This window comes from Bacillus rossius (assembly GCF_032445375.1).
Source record: "Bacillus rossius redtenbacheri isolate Brsri chromosome 9 unlocalized genomic scaffold, Brsri_v3 Brsri_v3_scf9_1, whole genome shotgun sequence".
Taxonomy (NCBI): domain Eukaryota; kingdom Metazoa; phylum Arthropoda; class Insecta; order Phasmatodea; family Bacillidae; genus Bacillus; species Bacillus rossius.
In genome coordinates, this window is record NW_026962012.1 from 3,915,232 (window position 1) to 3,940,311 (window position 25,080).

The 25,080-nt window shown below is 39.2% G+C and overlaps 1 protein-coding gene across 1 annotated transcript in view; it reads right to left on the reverse strand.

Annotated features, from left to right (window-relative positions):
* The window catches only part of LOC134542605 (synaptic vesicle membrane protein VAT-1 homolog), a 98,040-nt gene that overhangs the window by 22,396 nt on the left and 50,564 nt on the right, over positions 1-25,080 (reverse strand). Inside the window, exons 3-4 of the mRNA XM_063386984.1 lie at positions 4,083-4,274; positions 2,445-2,655 (exon numbers count right to left, since the gene is read on the reverse strand). Of these exons, the coding sequence (XP_063243054.1) occupies positions 2,445-2,655; positions 4,083-4,274 (403 nt within the window). The remainder of the gene's footprint in view (positions 1-2,444; positions 2,656-4,082; positions 4,275-25,080) is intronic.

Consider the following 25,080-nt stretch of genomic DNA (forward strand, 5'->3'; position numbering starts at 1 on the left):
ATACTTAATTTTATATGGAGATATCGAATTTTTTAATTTTCATAGTTGGGCGATATTTATTAAAAAAAAAAATTAAAAATTTCGAAAATACTTTTATTCTATGCTCTTTAACTTCCTCTTTTCATTAAACCCGGCGGAGATAAGAAATTCCAAATACTTTAGGAGACTGAATTGTCAATTCTGGAAACATGTCTTATTCATGTAGGCCTATTCTTTTAATGATTTTTAAACTCTGATAATGTTAAAATTACTTTTATGGAACTCAAAATCATTCGTATAATTTAAGGATTATGATTGTAGTATGGTTTCTATTTTTATGTATTGGTTTTGTATTTTTACATTTTTCTCCATGATTTTAGAGAGCAGTTTTTTATGACGAAATGAGACTATTTTTATGACGAAATCAAGATATTTTTATGACGAAATCTGTTAATTTTATTTACCATGAAAGTGGGGCCCTACTTATGTGTTAAGAAAAAATATTGAGTTCATACCACATGTTTTGTTAAATTGAAATAGTTTTTAAGTACAAGCTCCAAAACAAAAGGTTAACGACTAAATGCTAGTAAGTCTTCCATCTTTTGCCATCCTTATTACATATGCTCTGTGGGTGCAAATTAAAGATTGGTCAAATTTATAAACCTAATTAACATCAATATCCTCCAGTCCATAAAGAAAAGAAGAAACTAGTAGTACGTAGTGTACAATCCATGAGTTTAACTATCAACTGTTCATTACCAGCAAAACTACACCAAAAAAATCTCCCTTATTATTTTTTTTTTTTCACTTTCAAAGCATGTAAAATATGTTTGTGTTAAACAAAATTCATCAAATACACTTCTGGCCAATACAAATTGCAACACCAAGGACATGATTTAGCACAACCAGATTTACTGGGTGAAATTTTTATCCTACACAGGTCGCATGGTTACATCTGCAGGTCTGTGTGACGTATGAAAAACAATCAGTACTGTGTGGCCATATGATGAGTGGCAATAACCTCTGCTACATGAGAAAGAAACTTTCGTTGTATACCTGGATATCTCCACCCATGCTGCTTTGTTATGTGCCCAAAATCCACCCTGTGGCGGGCCAGTCCCCCTTCGACCATGGACCATAAGTGTTATATAGCCGAGAGATCCGGTAAATGCACAGACCAAGGAAGCTGTGTGACCTGGAGTGCGTGGTCATGAAGGAAACAACCTATGAGTTTCAAATGTGGTTGAGAATTGTCCTGTTGGTACAGGACCTCAACAGCACCTGAAGATAGGGTATAAGAGGAGGCTCTAACACCTCTGCGATGTAATGATAGCTGTTTAACTACCAATCAACATTATGGCACTAGGCATAAGCTGGCAAGCTAGTGCACCATGTCGGCCAGGCGTGCGCCACAGTGTCACCAGGCGTGTGTGACCATCGTGGTGCTTTAAGAAGAAGCGTGATTTGTTTAAGGAGACATCATGCTATTCGTCCCTCCAGGCCTGATGTTCCTCGCACCATTGCAGTCACATCAGTGGCGAGCAGTTTGTGGTAGCCCAGCAGTGGGTTCCTGGTGACGGACAGTGTGTGTGAACACAGACTAAATTGGCACACACCTGAACTCCTTAGCGAGGTGTTTGCCATTCGCAACAGACATCGGTCTAATTGTGTTTGGTTGTGCGATGGACCATTAGCTTCTAGCTTGTTGCTCAGCCTGTTCCTTCTTGATCAGCTGATCATCCACTTCATTGTGCTTGCATATAGTGAGAACCGATTTGATAGTAGGATTTACAACATATGATTTTGGGAAACCATGAAAAAACTGAATTATGATGGATGGAATGGCATTCATACTAGACCGAGTCAGTGTTTCACAGATGTGCCATCTCATTCCATGAAAGAAGCAGTGTGATGAGGCAAGTAGCAATTGTTAATTCCCAGCTTCATTTCAGTTCTACGACGCCCTACCTACGAAAGTGGTACCTATCTCAGTGGTTCCTTGCCCACTATAACCTTGCAGGTTTTGTCGCCTTTTATTTTTTTTTATCTTGAGGGATCCTGATCATCAATGCATCACACATCACACTAGTATGGCAATACGGTAAGGGTTTTGAATTCCACCCCAACATCCTGGCATGACTTAAATTTTTGATTTATGATCACAGAGTCATTAGCCAATGGTCCTGAGCTCACTGTAATTTTGAAGGTCATGTTGCCTTTAGCCTCTGTCCATGAATAGCCATTGGTCAGTCAGACCAAATTTATCTCACCAACGTGATCTGGAACCAACAATTGGTGGCGTCAAATCTGGATTTGTCTTAAGTGGAGACACTGGTTGGTTTTCTCGTGGTGTTCCTGTTTCCCCCACCCATTCATTGCATCATTCTCAACTCATCCTCCCTCATCGTCGGTGACGATACCGATTTTGACGAGACACTGGGAATGAACTCGTGTCCTCGACTCACCTGCGCAGGAGTGGACGAGGACGCTCTGTCCCGGCCGGAGGTTGCCGATGTCCAGGACGCTGAAGTAGGCTGTGAGGTAGTTGGCTGCGAACGAGGCCCCTTCCTCGTAGCTCATGACCTCTGGCAGCACGAAGCAGTTGCTCGACGGCACGATGACGATCTCCCGGTGCAGCCCGCCCGTGTGCTGATAGCAAAGCACTCGGTCCCCGACCTGTACGGGCATGTTCCACGCGCCGGTTAGATGGAGGCAGGCTCGCCGTGAACTTGGCCGTTGCAGCCAGTAGCAGATTTAGAGAGAAGGAAGTGGGGCACATCCCACCCCTCCTAGTTTTTTAACGAATGATCATAACACACACAAGTGATTCACTTTTCGAGGGCCAGATACAATATTGAAACCAATATGAGGGAGGGCCAGACAATGTAAATTAATATTAAATGAATAACAACAATTTTTTTACTTCATATTATTCTGTTGAGTAACCATTAACTGCAACATGGGACATGTCATTAAAAAAAAGTCTCTTAAAATAATATTTTTTATTAAAAAAAATTAAATGTATCTGTTTAGTATAAGATGTTACCACCCTGATGATGGCGACTGCAATGACGACCGAAACGTTGGTGAACTCTTCAATTTTGATGCTGCTAAAACCCATAAGCCATGAAACCTCACACAATCGCCGCAAAAGCCTGCGATCCTTATTATATGCAAACATTCATTTTAAAACGTTGATCCTCTAATGACAAACAACATAGGCAGCTTTTCCACCCCCCCCCCCCCCCCCCTTGTTTGTTTAGTTTACATGAAAAATATGGGCATTGCTGGGGGAAAAAGGAAGAATTAGAATTGCTATATTAGCATGCAATTTAAAATGTTTGTCAATGCATTTTGATTTCATTTAAGTATACATTATTTTGTATTAAAAAAAGTGTGTGCATGAAGACCACACGTTTATTAGATATAGATAGACAACGAATGATACTTATAAAGTTAATTGCACAAATCAATAACTCTTTTCCGCATGAATAAATAAATTCTAGATACTTTAAATAAAATTAAATAAATACGGTAGCGTCAATCGTTAGCCGCTTCAAAAACCAGAGTAGACAAAACACAAGCAGCGTTATGATAATTCCGTAGCACCACTGCTACGTCATTTCTACCTCTCCCCTGGCGTTTCCCCTTCCAGCCTTTACAACTAGCATATAGCAACTATCCCTCCCTTTTTTCTCCATCTTCCCATTTGACCACTAGCGCATGCATTGGAATGGCGTCATCGCTGATGCACTCTCCTCCTCTCCCGGTTTCCCAATCACGTACTTAACCATTCCCCTCATGTGATCGGAATTTTTGTAACGCTCAAGAATTGTAGCCCCCTAAGCCAAGAAGTTTCACTCCAAAAATATTAAATGATTTTATCAGAATTAGATCGTTACTATTTAATAAACCAAACTGATAGTATTTATCGAGAAAGAATACCAATATTTATTAAGATAAATAAGCAATACATCAACATTGAAATTTAGGTTCCAGTCGGCTTGAACATGTTGTTTAAAAAAAGTTTTTTTTTTTCCCCGATGATGCCACGCTCCAAAAAAATGACCCAGGTGCAACTGCAATGTGGCCCGTGTACCCACCTGAATGTTGGTCACGCGCGAACCAACCACCGTCACTTTCCCGGCGCACTCCATCCCCATGACGAAGGGCGGGCTGCGGTCCCTGAGCAGGCCCTGGCGCGTGTACACGTCGGCGAAGTTGAGGCCGCAGGCGACCACTTGCAGTTCCACCTCGTCCTCGCCGGGGCCCGCCGGCAGCGGCCAGGGCTGCACCTGCGCGTCGACACTTACCTTTGGTACACAGCTCGACTGAAGGACCTGGCCTTTGGTCCACGGGCCTTCAGTCGCGGGACTGAAGGACCTGGCCTTTGGTACACAGGCTGGGCGCCTTCAGTCGCTCGACTGAAGGACCTGGCCTTTGGTCCACAGGCCTTCATTCGCGGGACTGGAGGACCTGGCCTTTGGTCCACAGGCCTTCATTCGCCGGACTGGAGGACATGGCCTTTGGTCCACAGGCCTTCAGTCGCGGGACTGGAGGACCTGGCCTTTGGTCCACAGGCCTTCAGTCGCGGGATTGAAGGATCTGGCCTTTGGTCCACGGGCCTTCATTCGCGGTACTGAAGGACCTGGCCTTTGGTCCACGGGCTTTCAGTCGCGGGACTGAAGGAGTTGGCCTTTGGTCCACGGGCCTTCAGTCGCGAGACTGAAGGACCTTGGCTTTGGTCCACAGGCCTTAATTCGCGGTACTGAAGGACCTGGCCTTTGGTAAGGACCTGGCCTTTGGTCCACAGGCCTTCAGTCGCGGGACTGAAGGACCTGGCCTTTGGTCCACAGGCCTTCATTCGCGGGACATAAGGACCTGGCCTTTGGTCCATGGGCCTTCATTCGCGGGACTGAAGGACCTGGCCTTTGGTCCCAGGCCAGGCGCCTACAGTCACACGACTGAAGGATCTGTCAAGGAAAATTTCAACATTTAAAGGCCGTATCAGTAGTATAGGATAGCCGGAGCTGCGCCAGGCGTCAGGGTGTGGAGCCTGTGGAGCCGACCGCCATCTTGGATTGTGATGTCACGGCGGCCATTTTTGACTCAAAATTCCTCAAAATTCCTCAAAATTGACTCAAAAATTCCCGTTTTAAGAAAAAATTTCCCGTTTTCGAGGGAAAAATTCCCGTTTCGAGGGAAAATTAGGATTTCGAAAAACCACAAAAGTCGTTTTTGCATTAAAAACCACGAAATTCCTGATAGAGGCTTAAGCATCCTTAACTCAAGCCTCAGTTAAGCCTCTTTTAGGATTATGACGTCACCGTTGCTATTTTCGTTACGCCCGCCATCTTGAAAATCCGCAATTTTTATGTTAGAAAATCGGGAAAAAATTTAAAAATCATTAAAAAAATTATTTGATCGAATTAAAAAAAAATATTAAAAACCACTGTTGCAGTTATTGTTACGGTCGCCATCTTGGATTATATAAATGTTGCATATTTCGTTACACCCGCCATCTTGGTTGATTACTATACCATCGTTACACTTTATGTTACGACCACCATATTGGATCCTATTAATGTTGCAATTATCGTTATGGTCACCATCTTAAAATTTAGACGCCATCTTGAAAATCCGTAATTTTAATGCTAGAGATTCGGGAAAAAATTTAAAAATCATTAAAAAAAATTAACTAATCGAATTAAATAATAAAAAATCCTTAAAACCACCATTGCACTTTTTCGTGACGGCCGCCATCTTGTCTCCATCCGCTGGAGACCACCATCTTGTTTTCATCTGCTAGAGTGTGCCAATACCATGTAGTATAACTATCTGGTCACCATACATTTGTCCTCAACTGTTGACATTGAACATTGACCTTGGCCTTTGACCTTGACCTTGAAATATGACCTTGACCTTGATCTTTGACCTTGAACTTGAAGTTTGACCTTGACCTTGAAATTTGACCTTGACCTTGAAATTTGACCTTGACCTTGAAATTTGACTTTGTCCTTGAAATTTGACCTTGACCTTTGACATTGACCTTGACCTTGAAATTTGACTTTGTTTTTGTAATTTGACTTTGTCCTTGTCGACCATCATGGATCCGACATTTTATGTTCAGTACATGCTACCAGGAGCTACCACCTGCTGGAGTACGCCATCTTATGCGTGTACTTGTATTATAGAGTACATTTCCATCTGGATAATTTTATTCTAACCCGCTACAGTGCAGTAATCATTTATTATGGAGGTGCCCCCCGCCATCTTGAAATTCGGCCGCCATCTTGAAATCATGTAATAATGTAGCTAGAAAAGCGAGAAAAAATCCAAAATTCATTAAATAAATTAGTAATCCATATAATGATTGATTGGATCGACTAAGGTCCTTGGTTCGATCCCTGGCCGATACAAAACAACTTTAATTTAAAAAAAATACTAAAAAAGTGTTAGGTTTGAGAAAATAAAAACACCACAAGTTCTTTTAAAAAATTTTAATACATAAATTCAATACACTACTACAAGTACAAAAAAAAACGCTGACAAATTACCAAAGCTTTTTGGATTCCTCGATTCAAACAGTCTTCTTATTGTACGGACTAAGCCTTTTTACATGACTTTAAATGTCTATCCGATCCGTTCATCACCACAGCCAGAGACGGACTGAAGTTCATAGCACTTATATATAGTCTCATTAGCCGGTACAACACATGAGTCAAATCAATAACCATGTTCATTATACGTCTCGGAGCATTTTTTATAATGACGATGTAAGCTATCGAGACGTGAAATTAGTTTATTACACTTATTGCACTGAAATTGTATTCTTTGAACATTATTAGAACAACCGCTTCTTTCATGTCTGCGAGCATTTGAGGTGATAGTAAATGATGCACCACAGTATTTGCACCGATGCGAAGTACGCTCTTCATTAATTGAAGTATTCAATGCTGATGAAACTTCAGCTGATGGTGGAACAGCACATATCGAAGTCTCCTCCAGTGTTGATGATTAAAAAAAATAAAAAAAATAAAAAAAATGCATAAACAGTTTCTGCTAGCTTGTAAACTTATCATTGTTGAGCAAAGATAGAGTTCTTGTACAAGCCAGAAATTTATGCATTTTTTTATTTTTTTTATTTTTTTATTAATTATTTATTTTTTTATTTTTTTTATTAATTTATTTTTATTTTAAAATATTTTTTCCTGTAATTTTATGATATCAAAGAAAACATGTGGTGGTTTTCTCCGAGTACTTCTGATTAATCTGGTCAATATTATGATGGTTTTCTCCGTGTGCTCCTGATTATTCTTGTCAATATTATGATGGTTTTCTCCGTGTGCTCCTGATTATTCTTGACAATATTTTGGTGGTTTTTTCCGTGTGCTTGCAATCATTCCTGTGGTTTCTTCAAGTGTTTCTGACTAATCTGAGAAACCGCTCTCTGCATGGATTTTTTTTTGGTCTATTGAGACATGTCATTTTATTTGGAGTTACATTTAATTCGATAATTTCTGCTACTAAATCAAAACTTGCAATATTTTTATCAGGTGGAATTAACAAATATCATTAATCAGTCAAATTAATATTACGCCATGAGACATCTGTGGAGCACCAACATGCAAGACGAACTTCCTTTTCCTTGGAGTCTAGCGAAGCCATCCTTCTTTTGCGATCGTTAGTGAGCATCCCGCATCCCGCATAAAAGAACTAAATATTATTTATCTGCAAGCAACATGTGGCGACATCTGTTGTTAAAAAGCAGAACTACATGCATAAAGTACTTTTGCATGAGATATATTAATTCTCGCTAATGAAATATGAAAAAAAATCTATTTAAGTATTGGATCTAATTTAAAACACTCAATTGGTATCTGGCATTAGTCTCAGTAACTAATATGAATTCCGATTTGGGATCTGACGCTGTATCGAAAGAACATAGGTGTAAGTTTTGCAGTAAAGAGTTTATCTTGAGAAAGAATAAAAGACAACACGAGAAGAATGACTGTGTTAAAAATCCACTGCGCAATATGATAAGTTGTGTTCGATGTAGCAAGTCGTTTACGCGGAGAGAGAGCCTAAAAAGACATGGCAGAACTTGTAGCGCCAAGCCTGCGTACAAGCTAGAGGACAACGATGAATCTACTAGCCTAAGGAAGAGTGATCTGCATTACGACAATAATTTTCTTGGCTCTTCCGATCTCGACAAAGAACTTAAATTGAAGGAGGTTGATGATTTACGGAAGAATGAAGACAATGGAAGAATCCTTAACGTGAAAAGTGAGAATATATTCCAGCCGAATTCAAGTAGATCTTTCCTACTTTGTAAAAATGATGGACTCCTAAAAAGGATGCATGAAGAAGATGAAGACACTTCAACATCATCAACATCGAATTATTACGGTAAATTGGGTGAAGACGATTCCTTCTACGGTGTTTGTTACAGTGACTCTGAGGCTGTTGACAAAGACATAGACTATGATGAAGCACCTAAAGCTGCCAAGATCGAAGAATGTGGCGGTGTCCTGAGACCGAAACGGTGGAAATGATGTGATATATTAAATAAATCTGTTCAAGCTTGTGATGATCACCGTCTCAAACATGAAAGTTACCCTGAGGTTGGTGGTAAAACGGAAGACACCAGAGATCATAATATTTATTATAAAGGTACAAGGAAGATGGTGGTAGAAGAGAATGATTACACATCATGGAAAGATCCAAACATATTGGTTGACCGGCTAAGACTTCTACATGGTTCGCTTTGTGCAGGAAACTATTCGTGCATCAAAGAAATATCCTTCCTACTCAAGGAACTGAGGAATGCTGGCTACATACAATAATGGCTTGTTTTACTTGCATTTGTATAATGTAAAGCAATAAAATAAATAATTTAAATTATAAGAATTTAATGTTTTTATTTCTTGTATTCTGATTTCTAACTAAGACTTAGATCTCGTAACTTGTGCTTCCTTTTTGCCTTTTTTTTTGTTGATGGAGCTTCCAAATATGCTGCCTTTTCGATGATGGTGCTTCCAAATATGCTGCCTTTTCGTTGTCGGTTCTTCCAAATGTGCTGTCTTTTCGTAGTCGTTGCTTCCAAATGTGCTGCCTTTTCGTTGTCGGTGCTGCCAAATGTGCTGCCTTTTCGTTGTCGGTGCTGTCAAATGTGCTGCCTTTTCGTAGTCGGTGCTTCCAAATGTGCTGCCTTTTCGTTGTCGGTGCTTCCAAATGTGCTGCCTTTTCATTGTCGGTGCTTCCAAATGTGCTGCCTTTTCGTAGTTGGTGCTTCCAAATGTGCTGCCTTTTCGTAGTCGGTGCTTCCAAATGTGCTGCCTTTTCGTAGTTGGTGCTTCCAAATGTGCTGCCTTTTCGATGACGGTGCTTCCAAATGTGCTTCCTTTTTTGTTGATGGTGCTTCTATTTTTTTAATGTTGTTTTGACTCTAGTATTTTAGTAAATTGCTCTTGATTTGACTAGCGTATTATTCAAACCGGTTAATGTATATGAACGAGTCCTAGACAGCAGGTCGCCTAGTTTGTTACTGGCGTCGACGGTGTACGGATCACCTAGTTTGTTTCTTCTGGTGCATAAGTCGCGTAATTGCCTGTTCTTGATACTTCGATGGCATCTTTACCGACTTTAATGTCGTACTCGATGGAGGATGTACCATCGACTACGGGAACCATGACGTCGGCGCCGACGATGTTGGAGCAGATCCCGTTGGCAACGCCTCTGACAACACTGGAGGAGACTTCGATATGTGCTGTTCCACCATCAGCTGAAGTTTCATCAGCATTGAATACTTCAATTAATGAAGAGCGTACTTCGCATCGGTGCAAATACTGTGGTGCATCATTTACGATCACCTCAAATGCTCGCAGACATGAAAGAAGCGGTTGTTCTAATAATGTTCAAAGAATACAATTTCAGTGCAATAAGTGTAATAAACTAATTTCACGTCTCGATAGCTTACATCGTCATTATAAAAAATGCTCCGAGACGTATAATGAACATGGTTATTGATTTGACTCATGTGTTGTACCGGCTAATGAGACTATATATAAGTGCTATGAACTTCAGTCCGTCTCTGGCTGTGGTGATGAACGGATCGGATAGACATATAAAGTCATGTAAAAAGGCTTAGTCCGTACAATAAGAAGACTGTTTGAATCGAGGAATCCAAAAAGCTTTGGTAATTTGTCAGTGTTTTTTTTGTACTTGTAGTAGTGTATTGAATTTATGTATTAAATTTTTTTAAAAGAACTTGTGGTGTTTTTATTTTCTCAAACCTAACACTTTTTTAGTATTTTTTTTAAATTAAAGTTGTTTTGTATCGGCCAGGGATCGAACCAAGGACCTTAGTCGATCCAATCAATCATTATATGGATTACTAATTTATTTAATGAATTTTGGATTTTTTCCCGCTTATCTAGCTACATTATTACATGATTTCAAGATGGCGGCCGAATTTCAAGATGGCGGGGGGCACCTCCATAATAAATGATTACTGCACTGTAGCGGGTTAGAATAAAATTATCCAGATGGAAATGTACTCTATAATACAAGTACACGCACAAGATGGCGTACTCCAGCAGGTGGTAGCTCCTGGTAGCATGTACTGAACATAAAATGTCGGATCCATGATGGTCGACAAGGACAAAGTCAAATTACAAAAACAAAGTCAAATTTCAAGGTCAAGGTCAATGTCAAAGGTCAAGGTCAGATTTCAAGGTCAAGGTCAAATTTCAAGGTCAAGGTCAAATTTCAAGGACAAAGTCAAATTTCAAGGTCAAGGTCAAACTTCAAGGTCAAGGTCAAAGATCAAGGTCATATTTCAAGATCAAGGTCAAAGGCCAAGGTCAATGTTCAATGTCAACAGTTGAGGACAAATGTATGGTGACCAGATAGTTATACTACATGGTATTGGCACACTCTAGCAGACGAAAACAAGATGGTGGTCTCCAGCGGATGGAGACAAGATGGCGGCCGTCACGAAAAAGTGCAATGGTGGTTTTAAGGATTTTTTATTATTTAATTCGATTAGTTAATTTTTTTTAATGATTTTTAAATTTTTTCCCGAATCTCTAGCATTAAAATTACGGATTTTCAAGATGGCGTCTAAATTTTAAGATGGTGACCATAACGATAATTGCAATATTAATAGGATCCAATATGGTGGTCGTAACATAAAGTGTAACGATGGTATAGTACTCAACCAAGATGGCGGGTGTAACGAAATATGCAACATTTATATAATCCAAGATGGCGACCGTAACGATAACTGCAACAGTGGTTTTTAATATTTTTTTTTAATTCGATCAAATAATTTTTTTAATGATTTTTAAATTTTTTCCCGATTTTCTAACATAAAAATTGCGGATTTTCAAGATGGCGGGCGTAACGAAAATAGCAACGGTGACGTCATAATCCTAAAAGAGGCTTAACTGAGGCTTGAGTTAAGGATGCTTAAGCCTCTATCAGGAATTTCGTGGTTTTTAATGCAAAACCGACTTTTGTGGTTTTTCGAAATCCTAATTTTCCCTCGAAACGGGAATTTTTCCCTCGAAAACGGGAAATTTTTTCTTAAAACGGGAATTTTTGAGTCATTTTGAGTCAATTTTGAGGAATTTTGAATCAAAAATGGCCGCCGTGACGTCACAATCCAAGATGGCGGTCGGCTCCACAGGCTCCACACCCTGACGCCTGGCGCAGCTCCGGCTATCCTATACTACTCGTATCCGAATTCAAGTACAGTAGGCCTACTTGAAGATTCCGGGTGGACTCAATTTTGGCCCCTTGAAATAGTATTAACCAATATTATATATATTTTTTAAATATTTATATGATACTGTGAAAATGGAATCTTGGTTGTATCAAAAATTTGTTAGCCTGCAATGTTTTATGACTCACTTCAGTTTAAAGTCGCGCATGTAAATATTTGGAGCCTGTACACTAAGTAATCAGGCAGTCTCAGCAGAAGCACACGGCACAGTTATGCAAACGGTGATAATGGCCCCAGACGTGCACAAACACCAATGAGGGGCACAAGGTCCAAGCTCCCGACCCCAGCGTGGTTGAAACTTCCTGCCCTGACAAACTCTTCTTCCAGACCACCCGTCTTGTCCTGTGCTGAACCTGCCTACTAAATGCTTGCAAGAATTTAACCCCACATGAATGAGCCCAGGGTTTTACCTGGGCCCAACTGACTAGTTATAGTCTAGATTTAAGATAGGGGAGTTAGTCATGGCATCAATAGCTACTGCATGGCTGGCCAATGTCCCCCCCCCCAGTAGTATAGGATAGGGCATCCGAGGACTGGGTTCTGGGTGTGGAGCCGGAGCCGGTGTCCACCATATTGGATTGTGACGTCACGGCGGCCATCTTGGATGAGTGTAACGGGACACAGTGTAACGGGACAAGTTTGACCTTGACATTTGACCCTCAAAATTCGTCAAAATTGGGCAAAATTTGCCCAAAATTCCTCAAAAATCGCCAAAATTTCAATTTCTGTGAAAAAAAATTCCGTCAAAAATTCGCAAAAAATTCCTCAATTCGAAAATCAGGATTTCGAAAATCCTCAAAAGTCGTTTTGCCCTAGAAAGAACCCTAATTCCTAAAACTGGCTTAAAACTCCTAAGAGATAGCCGCTTATAAGCCATTTCTAGGAATAAGGATACCATGACCGCCATCTTGGATTATGTCGTCACCGATGCATTTTTCGTTACGGCCGCCATCTTTAACTTTTTTATTTATTATCCGATTTTAATAAAATATTTTTTAAAAATTATAAAAAAAATTAAATAATAAAATTTTAATAAAACATTTATAAAAAACAAACATTAACGGCACGGAGTTCGGAGTCCTCGGTTCGAACCCGGTGAGGGCAAAAAAAATTAAAAATGGCGACAGGCTCCTTCCTTAATGGTGGCTGCAGGCAGACTGACTCCCACCACTTTTCTTAAAGCAGATATATCGTCACCTAGTATGACGTCATGTCCGCCATCTTGTCTTCGTTGCTGGAGACCACCATCTTGTTTTCGTCGGCGAGAGTGCGCTGACGCCATGTTAGTTTAGTTCTTATCCGCTAGAGTGCAGTAATCATTTATTACTAAGGTGCCCGCCATCTTGAAATTTGGACGCCATATTGAAAATCCGTAATTATTTAGCTAGAAATTCGGGAAAAATTTCTAAATTCGTTAAATAAATCACTCATTAATTTACATATTGATTCGATCCGCTCCTGTCCTTGGTTCGATACTTGATCGATGCAATAATGTTTAATTTTATGTAAAAAATAATAATTTCAATAAACCATGTTCAACATTCGTAAAGAGACTCTAAATCCTCTACGACCACCATCCTATCAGACATCAAGACCACCATATTGGAAATGCGTAATTTTAATGCTAGAGATCCGGGAAAAAGTTCAGAAATCATTAAATAAATTTCCGATCAATAAACTGGTTAATTAGATCGACTAAGGTCCTTGGTACGATCCCAGGCCGATACAAAACAACTTTAATATTTTAAAAAAGCACCACTAAAGTGTAAGGTTCGAGGAATTAAACACCACAAGTTCTTTTACAAACATAATATTTATTACATAATTTCTATTCTACTACAGGATCACTTACGAAAGCCAGCAATCTTATAATCATTTAGTTCCGCAGCGGTGTGAAATGACTAATTCTTAGCTCCAATCGGTTTATACTAGACAGAGTCCAGCCAGAACCTTTACAGACATAGTCCACCTCTTCTTGACAGAGTTTCTGGATACTGTTTTTAACAGTTTGCTTCACATCGTTAGAACTGTAAATTACTGCAGCCGATGTCTTGAATGCACACTTCTTCACTTTGTCATCGAACGGATATGGCTTTCCATATATACAGTCCAACCACAAGTTATATTTCAAAGGTCCGTTTGTTGCTACATCATCAGTAAGCTGATTGATTATCTTCTGTCTGATATCGTCAAGAAAATTACAAATGTCCTTCGACTCACCGAACGTATTTAGATAATAGTAGTCTTTCAAAGTTCCACGAAATGCAGACTGCGCCAAGTAGAAGCCATTATCGTTCACTTGTAATGCTCCGAACACAGTCTTAGGTTTAGTTCCATGTTCAGACGTCATAACAATCGGTTGCTGGGCATCTGTTTTTTTGGTTGTACGCTTTCGTGTCTCCAATCTAAAGCAAGGAGCCGAAATGTCGGCAGGTAGTTCAGCAGTAGGAGCACAGACTCCACCTTTACATTTTTTCGCATGATGTCGCAAACTGTCAATTCGAGTAAACCATTTAAGGCACTCATCACATCGAAACTTCATGCGAGAAGGATTCTTCGTGCATTTGCTCCGCTCATGTCTTCGTGCATCATGGGAAAATGCGAACGATATATCACAGTAGCTGCAAGGATACCGTGGTGATGAAGACGATCCTTTCAGACCCGATCCAGATACAGACGTTGCAACAGTAGTACCATTTCCAGGCATTCTCTTATGCACATCGATGCATCGTTGTTGCGCCGAAACCTTTACTTTCTGCCGCACAGCAGGACCTTTGCATGCCTTCATGTGCGTTTTCATATTATCTTTTCTGGCAAACTGCTTATGACATTTCTCACAAACAAACATTTTACGATATAGGTTCTTGGCACATTCGCTCCTCTCGTGTCGCCGGGCATTGCTGTTGTTTGAGAAAATCTTGTCGCAGTAACAGCACCGATGTTCGCTAGTTGTCAAATCAGCATCCATTGAAGTCTCCATCGAGGTCGTATCGTCGATCGTCGTGGTTTCCTGCACATCCAGCTCAGTAGTCATTAAGCTATCTTCTGCTGGTGGTATCACATCTGTTGAAATCTCCTCCAATGTCGACGTCGTCGTCGTTGCCAACGGGATCTGCTCCACCATTGTCGTCGCTGACGTCAAGGTTCCCGTAGACGATGGTACAGCGTCCATCGAGTTCGGCGTTAAAGTCGGTAAAGATGCCATCGAGTTCTTAAGAACAGGTAATTACACGACTTATGCACCAGATGAAATAATCTAGGTGATCCTTACACCGTCGACGACAGTAACAAACTGAGCGACCTGCTGTCTAGGACTCGCTTATATACATGCACCGGATGGAATAATACGCAAGTCAAATCAAGAACCATTTACTATAATACTAGAGTCAAAACAACATTAAAAATATAAGGACCATCAACGAAAAGGCAGCACATTTGGAAGCACCGACAACGAAAAGGCAGCACATTTGGAAGCACCGACTACGAAAAGGCAGCACATTTGGAAGCACCGACTACGAAAAGGCAGCACATTTGGAAGCACCGACTACGAAAAGGCAGCACATTTGGAAGCACCGACTACGAAAAGGCAGCACATTTGGAAGCACCGACAACGAAAAGGCAGCACATTTGGAAGCACCGACAACGAAAAGGCAGCACATTTGGAAGCACCGACAACGAAAAGGCAGCACATTTGGAAGCACCGAAAACGAAAAGGCAGCACATTTGGAAGCACCGACAACGAAAAGGCAGCACATTTGGAAGCTCCATCAACAAAAAAAAAGGCAAAAAGGAAGCACAAGTTACGAGATCTATGTCTTAGTTAGAAATCAGAATACAAGAAATAAAAACATTAAATTCTTATAATTTAAATGATTTATTTTATTGCTTTACACTATACAAATGCAAGTAAAACAAGCCATTATTGTATGTAGCCAGCATTCCTCAGTTCCTTGAGTATGAAGGATATTTCTTTGATGCAAGAATAGTTTCCTGCACAAAGCGAACCACGTAGAAGTCTTAGCCGGTCAACCAATATGTTTGGATGTTTCCATGATGTGTAATCATTCTCTTCTACCACCATCTTCCTTGCACCTTTATAATTATTATGATCTCTGGTGTATTCCGTTTTACCACCAACCGCAGGGTAACTTTCATGTTTGAGACGGTGATCATCACAAGCTTGATCAGATTTATTTAATATATCACGTCGTTTCCATCGTTTCGGTCTCAGGACACCGCCACATTCTTCAATCTTGGCAGCTCTAGGTGCTTCATCATAGTCTATGTCTTTGTAAACAGCCTCAGAGTCACTGTAACAATCACCGTAGAAGGCATCGTCTTCACCCAATTTACCGTAATAATTCGATGTTGATGATGTTGAAGTGTCTTCATCGTCTTCATGCTTCCTTTTTAGGAGTCCATCATTTTTACAAAGTAGGAAAGATCTACTTGAATTCGGCTGGAATTTATTCTCACTTTTCACGTTAAGGATTCTTCCATTGTCTTCATTCTTCCGTAAATCATCAACCTCCTTCAATTTAAGTTCTTTGTCGAGATCGGAAGAGCCAAGAAAATTATTGTCGTAATGCAGATCACTCTTCCTTAGGCTAGTAGATTCATCGTTGTCCTCTAGCTTGTACGCAGGCTTGGCGCTACAAGTTCTGCCATGTCTTTTTAGGCTCTCTCTCCGCGTAAACGAATTGCTACATCGAACACAACTTATCATTTTGCGCAGTGGATTTTTAACACAGTCATTCTTCTCGTGTTGTCTTTTATTCTTTCTCAAGATAAACTCTTTACTGCAAAACTTACACCTATGTTCTTTCGATACAGCGTCAGATCCCGAATCGGAATTCATATTAGTTACTGAGACTAATGCCAGATACCAATTGAGTGTATTAAATTAGATCCAATACTTAAATAGAAATTTTTTTTATATTTCATCAGCGAGAAATAATATATCTCATGCAAAAGTACTTTATGCATGTAGTTCTGCTTTTCAACAACAGATGTCGCCACATGTTGCTTGCAGGTAAATCATATTTAGTTTTTTTATGCGGGATGCGGGATGCTCACTAACGATCGCAAAAGAAGGATGGCTTCGCTAGACTCCAAGGAAAAGGAAGTATGTTGGTGCTCCACAGATGTCTCATGGCATAATATTAATTTGACTGAGTAATGATATTTTTTAATTCCACCTGATGAAAATATTGCAAGTTTTGATTTAGTAGCAGAAATTATCGAATTAAATGTAACTCCAAATAAAATGACATGTCTCATTAGACAAAAAAAATCCATGCGGAGAGCGGTTTCTCAGAATAGTCAGAAACATTTGAAGAAACCACAGGATTGATTGCAAGAACACGGGAAAAACCATCAAAATATTGACAGGAATAATCAGGAGCACACGGAGAAAACCATCATAATATTGGCAAGAATAATCAGGAGCACACGGAGAAAACCATCATAATATTGACCAGATTAATCAGAAGTACTCGGAGAAAACCACCACATGTTTTCTTTGATATCATAAAATTACAGGAATAAATATTAAATATAAAAATAAATTAATAAAAAAAAAATTAAAAAAAATTAAAAAAAATTAAAAAAAATTAAAAAAAAATGCATAAATTTCTGGCTTGTACAAGAACTTTATCTTTGCTCAACAATGATAAGTTTACAAGCTAGCAGAAACTGTTTATGCATTTTTTTTAATTTTTTTTTAATTTTTTTAAATTTTTTTTAATTTTTTTATTAATTTATTTTTTAATTAAAAAATATTTATTCCTGTAATTTTATGATATCAAAGAAAACATGTGGTGGTTTTCTCCGAGTACTTCTGATTAATCTGGTCAATATTATGATGGTTTTCTCCGTGTGCTCCTGATTATTCTTGCCAATATTATGATGGTTTTCTCCGTGTGCTCCTGATTATTCCTGTCAATATTTTGATGGTTTTTCCCGTGTTCTTGCAATCAATCCTGTGGTTTCTTCAAGTGTTTCTGACTATTCTGAGAAACCGCTCTCCGCATGGATTTTTTTTGTCTAATGAGACATGTCATTTTATTTGGAGTTACATTTAATTCGATAATTTCTGCTACTAAATCAAAACTTGCAATATTTTCATCAGGTGGAATTAAAAAATATCATTACTCAGTCAAATTAATATTATGCCATGAGACATCTGTGGAGCACCAACATACTTCCTTTTCCTTGGAGTCTAGCGAAGCCATCCTTCTTTTGCGATCGTTAGTGAGCATCCCGCATCCCGCATAAAAAAACTAAATATGATTTACCTGCAAGCAACATGTGGCGACATCTGTTGTTGAAAAGCAGAACTACATGCATAAAGTACTTTTGCATGAGATATATTATTTCTCGCTGATGAAATATAAAAAAAATTTCTATTTAAGTATTGGATCTAATTTAATACACTCAATTGGTATCTGGCATTAGTCTCAGTAACTAATATGAATTCCGATTCGGGATCTGACGCTGTATCGAAAGAACATAGGTGTAAGTTTTGCAGTAAAAAGTTTATCTTGAGAAAGAATAAAAGACAACACGAGAAGAATGACTGTGTTAAAAATCCACTGCGCAATATGATAAGTTGTGTTCGATGTAGCAAGTCGTTTACGCGGAGAGAGAGCCTAAAAAGACATGGCAGAACTTGTAGCGCCAAGCCTGCGTACAAGCTAGAGGACAACGATGAATCTACTAGCCTAAGGAAGAATGATCTGCATTACGACAATAATTTTCTTGGCTCTTCCGATCTCGACAAAGAACTTAAATTGAAGGAGGTTGATGATTTACGGAAGAATGAAGACAATGGAAGAATCCTTAACGTGAAAAGTGAGAATAAATTCCAGCCGAATTCAAGTAGATCTTTCCTACTTTGTAAAAATGATGGACTCCTAAAAAGGAAGCATGAAGACGATGAAGACACTTCAACATCATCAACATCGAATTATTACGGTAAATTGGGTGAAGACGATGCCTTCTACGGTGATTGTTACAGTGACTCTGAGGCTGTTTACAAAGACATAGACTATGATGAAGCACCTAGAGCTGCCAAGATTGAAGAATGTGGCGGTGTCCTGAGACCGAAACGATGGAAACGACGTGATATATTAAATAAATCTGATCAAGCTTGTGATGATCACCGTCTCAAACATGAAAGTTACCCTGCGGTTGGTGGTAAAACGGAAGACACCAGAGATCATAATAATTATAAAGGTGCAAGGAAGATGGTGGTAGAAGAGAATGATTACACATCATGGAAACATCCAAACATATTGGTTGACCGGCTAAGACTTCTACGTGGTTCGCTTTGTGCAGGAAACTATTCTTGCATCAAAGAAATATCCTTCATACTCAAGGAACTGAGGAATGCTGGCTACATACAATAATGGCTTGTTTTACTTGCATTTGTATAGTGTAAAGCAATAAAATAAATAATTTAAATTATAAGAATTTAATGTTTTTATTTCTTGTATTCTGATTTCTAACTAAGACATAGATCTCGTAACTTGTGCTTCCTTTTTGCCTTTTTTTTTTTGTTGATGGAGCTTCCAAATGTGCTGCCTTTTCGTTGTCGGTGCTTCCAAATGTGCTGCCTTTTCGTTTTCGGTGCTTCCAAATGTGCTGCCTTTTCGTTGTCGGTGCTTCCAAATGTGCTGCCTTTTCGTTGTCGGTGCTTCCAAATGTGCTGCCTTTTCGTTGTCGGTGCTTCCAAATGTGCTGCCTTTTCGTAGTCGGTGCTTCCAAATGTGCTGCCTTTTCGTAGTCGGTGCTTCCAAATGTGCTGCCTTTTCGTAGTCGGTGCTTCCAAATGTGCTGCCTTTTCGTAGTCGGTGCTTCCAAATGTGCTGCCTTTTCGTTGTCGGTGCTTCCAAATGTGCTGCCTTTTCGTTGATGGTCCTTATATTTTTAATGTTGTTTTGACTCTAGTATTATAGTAAATGGTTCTTGATTTGACTTGCGTATTATTCCATCCGGTGCATGTATATAAGCGAGTCCTAGACAGCAGGTCGCTCAGTTTGTTACTGTCGTCGACGGTGTAAGGATCACCTAGATTATTTCATCTGGTGCATAAGTCGTGTAATTACCTGTTCTTGAGAACTCGATGGCATCTTTACCGACTTTAACGCCGAACTCGATGGACGTTGTACCATCGTCTACGGGAACCTTGACGTCAGCGACGACAATGGTGGAGCAGATCCCGTTGGCAACGACGACGACGTCGACATTGGAGGAGATTTCAACAGATGTGATACCACCAGCAGAAGATAGCTTAATGACTACTGAGCTGGATGTGCAGGAAACCACGACGATCGACGATACGACCTCGATGGAGACTTCAATGGATGCTGATTTGACAACTAGCGAACATCGGTGCTGTTACTGCGACAAGATTTTCTCAAACAACAGGAATGCCCGGCGACACGAGAGGAGCGAATGTGCCAAGAACCTATATCGTAAAATGTTTGTTTGTGAGAAATGTCATAAGCAGTTTGCCAGAAAAGATAATATGAAAACGCACATGAAGGCATGCAAAGGTCCTGCTGTGCGGCAGAAAGTAAAGGTTTCGGCGCAACAACGATGCATCGATGTGCATAAGAGAATGCCTGGAAATGGTACTACTGTTGCAACGTCTGTATCTGGATCGGGTCTGAAAGGATCGTCTTCATCACCACGGTATCCTTGCAGCTACTGTGATACGTCGTTCGCATTTTCCCATGATGCACGAAGACATGAGCGGAGCAAATGCACGAAGAATCCTTCTCGCATGAAGTTTCGATGTGATGAGTGCCTTAAATGGTTTACTCGAATTGACAGTTTGCGACATCATGCGAAAAAATGTAAAGGTGGAGTCTGTGCTCCTACTGCTGAACTACCTGCCGACATTTCGGCTCCTTGCTTTAGATTGGAGACACGAAAGCGTACAACCAAAAAAACAGATGCCCAGCAACCGATTGTTATGACGTCTGAACATGGAACTAAACCTAAGACTGTGTTCGGAGCATTACAAGTGAACGATAATGGCTTCTACTTGGCGCAGTCTGCATTTCGTGGAACTTTGAAAGACTACTATTATCTAAATACGTTCGGTGAGTCGAAGGACATTTGTAATTTTCTTGACGATATCAGACAGAAGATAATCAATCAGCTTACTGATGATGTAGCAACAAACGGACCTTTGAAATATAACTTGTGGTTGGACTGTATATATGGAAAGCCATATCCGTTCGATGACAAAGTGAAGAAGTGTGCATTCAAGACATCGGCTGCAGTAATTTACAGTTCTAACGATGTGAAGCAAACTGTTAAAAACAGTATCCAGAAACTCTGTCAAGAAGAGGTGGACTATGTCTGTAAAGGTTCTGGCTGGACTCTGTCTAGTATAAACCGATTGGAGCTAAGAATTAGTCATTTCACACCGCTGCGGAACTAAATGATTATAAGATTGCTGGCTTTCGTAAGTGATCCTGTAGTAGAATAGAAATTATGTAATAAATATTATGTTTGTAAAAGAACTTGTGGTGTTTAATTCCTCGAACCTTACACTTTAGTGGTGCTTTTTTAAAATATTAAAGTTGTTTTGTATCGGCCTGGGATCGTACCAAGGACCTTAGTCGATCTAATTAACCAGTTTATTGATCGGAAATTTATTTAATGATTTCTGAACTTTTTCCCGGATCTCTAGCATTAAAATTACGCATTTCCAATATGGTGGTCTTGATGTCTGATAGGATGGTGGTCGTAGAGGATTTAGAGTCTCTTTACGAATGTTGAACATGGTTTATTGAAATTATTATTTTTTACATAAAATTAAACATTATTGCATCGATCAAGTATCGAACCAAGGACAGGAGCGGATCGAATCAATATGTAAATTAATGAGTGATTTATTTAACGAATTTAGAAATTTTTCCCGAATTTCTAGCTAAATAATTACGGATTTTCAATATGGCGTCCAAATTTCAAGATGGCGGGCACCTTAGTAATAAATGATTACTGCACTCTAGCGGATAAGAACTAAACTAACATGGCGTCAGCGCACTCTCGCCGACGAAAACAAGATGGTGGTCTCCAGCAACGAAGACAAGATGGCGGACATGACGTCATACTAGGTGACGATATATCTGCTTTAAGAAAAGTGGTGGGAGTCAGTCTGCCTGCAGCCACCATTAAGGAAGGAGCCTGTCGCCATTTTTAATTTTTTTTGCCCTCACCGGGTTCGAACCGAGGACTCCGAACTCCGTGCCGTTAATGTTTGTTTTTTATAAATGTTTTATTAAAATTTTATTATTTAATTTTTTTTATAATTTTTAAAAAATATTTTATTAAAATCGGATAATAAATAAAAAAGTTAAAGATGGCGGCCGTAACGAAAAATGCATCGGTGACGACATAATCCAAGATGGCGGTCATGGTATCCTTATTCCTAGAAATGGCTTATAAGCGGCTATCTCTTAGGAGTTTTAAGCCAGTTTTAGGAATTAGGGTTCTTTCTAGGGCAAAACGACTTTTGAGGATTTTCGAAATCCTGATTTTCGAATTGAGGAATTTTTTGCGAATTTTTGACGGAATTTTTTTTCACAGAAATTGAAATTTTGGCGATTTTTGAGGAATTTTGGGCAAATTTTGCCCAATTTTGACGAATTTTGAGGGTCAAATGTCAAGGTCAAACTTGTCCCGTTACACTGTGTCCCGTTACACTCATCCAAGATGGCCGCCGTGACGTCACAATCCAATATGGTGGACACCGGCTCCGGCTCCACACCCAGAACCCAGTCCTCGGATGCCCTATCCTATACTACTACCCCCCCCCCCCCAAAAAAAAACACTGGATGCGTGCTACCCTTTCTGCATGATTGAAACAGCATAAATAAGAGTAGGTATAGGCTTCAGCCTGAGAAGCACTTAAGTCTCCCCTAAGCCAGACCCCTCCCAAACAAATGCACTTATTTATAGTTAGATTAGGGGGAAAAATATTGTGATAATGACGGGAGGAAACAAGCCTGGTCGTGTTACTACGGATTTGTTTTCTCAAGTGGTTTGTCCTTGGCCAGAAACCTCCTCGCTGTCAGTATAAAAAGGAATGCGGCATAAATGGCACTGATGTGAACCTAGTGACCTGTAGGCATGCGTCAAGAAAGGCGAAACTGTCTCCAAGAGGTAAAATATAACTTAAGATCGAATACTTAAGAATTAACAGGGATGATCAAATATGTCCTTTTAATATGACTGTGTATACGAGTGTAATGGTGTATGATTGTCGTTACCAAACTTTCACAGTGAAGGACGCATGGGGAAGGAGGGGAGATAGTTGGGATGTATCTCCCCCTCGAAGTTGGGTAAAAAATTTGCAAAAGATCAATGAAGGCAGTATGTTATTTTGGGTGATGCAATGTGAGCTGTTACAATACTGGCAATTTCAACTGTGAGAAGCCACATCATCCGCAGCTAGAGGGGGAGAAAACACTAGAAAAATGCAACAAAATGATTGATGACTGACAGGGGGAGGAGTGACAGTAATCAATTACCTAATTTGCATATCCTTTGTTGATCCAGAATGCCTATTGTCCTCCTACTTACATTATATCTGTAACATTTTACTCAGTGTAAGCTTGCAGAGCTCTGGTTTTAGTTACAAATTTTGCTATATCTTAAATATCTAAAATGAAATATAGCCTATGTCAATTTTTTTGACGTGATAACGTCTTATAAATCTATGAACGCTGGCTGCACGCACGAAAAAGCATGACTATGTCACGTTCTGCCTGAGCCGAGCGTGCAAGAACCGGCCAACCACCATGCGAGAACATCTTCTATAATATCAAACAGGTTAAGGTGGGCTTTTTAACTAATTGTTCGTGATTATATTTAAACAAATTATTTAAATTAAATTTGCAAAAAAATGTGTATAATATTTCAAAATTAAAAAGTATGCAATTTTTCATCAAAGTTTTCTTATGACGTTATCACGTAAAATTATACGTCCGTAAATCGACTTTACAGACAACCCCCTTTTTTTACTTCCATGGAAAGTTTAGGTCGAATAAAAAAGTAACGAAAATAAGTTTAATACACACTAAATTTATTTCTTCACAATATGCATATTGTCAAGACAACATAAATATTGTGTATTTCCTTACTTTTATTTTATTTCTTCACTATTATTTTTTAATATTTAAATATTTAATATTCAAAAAAACAATAATTTAGCTCTATCATGGTGAAATAATTCTGGAAATAGGTTCAGTAGTTTCCTATTTTACTTAAGACAAACAAATTAACACCTATTTTATAATATTAGCAAAGATTATGGTGGTACGAGGAATACTCATTATTATATACACTTCTCCTCTCTACAACTAAACCTGTAAGTTTTTCGCAATCCATAGTTAGATGAAAATTATTTCGTACTGAAACCATCTATGTATATCGAATCGGCAGATAAAAACAAACGGAATCGAAATTCGCCCGACGGGCATCCAATGTCAGTTCCGCCGTGACCAGCCCTTGATGCTGGCATGGTACACTCTCTGAAAGCGGACTTCATAATGCACGCAAGCAGCCGACAAAATATAGCTGCAAGTAGCTCTCCTCAGCAGTAAAAGCAACCTTTCGGAAGCCGTAGGATGAACAGATACACACGCATACCATTATTGTGCTGGCTAGCATAATGTTACCTTAAAAAATATACTTCTTTGTGGCCTTTGCGATTCAACAATGTGTACTTGTCCACAATTAAGAGCAAATGAATGCGATTAGGAGGTTACACCACCGCTAAAACCGACAAGTGTTCGTTACATTATTAATAGGTTAGTAGAAAGAACCAGAAAAATGAAATATTAGTAACCAAAATGTACCAATACCCGGCATAAAAATTGAATTTATATACAAGAAAATATAATATACACATCTCTGTTTGTACAACGATGTGGAGAAGCTATCCATTGACAAGTTCTGACGTTTTTGGTATATTACTACGACATATGAATTGTAGAGTATATGGCAGATAGCCCGCATTTCCTAAATGCAAATTAACTTACAATGTAGTAGTTCATAACCATACATCGAAACTAACATGCAAGAAAAAATTAGTTAAAAAGTTGTCAAAACGTAAGGATTCCTTAATTTAAGAAGCAATTTTTGTGTATATCCATAACACATTCATAAAAATAAACTATTTCAGTATCCTTTTTAAGTTAGTACAATATTTCTCTTTAAAATTATTTGGTCCATATGATTGTTCAACATACAAATTAGAAAACATTTTAAGTAAAGAGGAAAATCTTTGCACT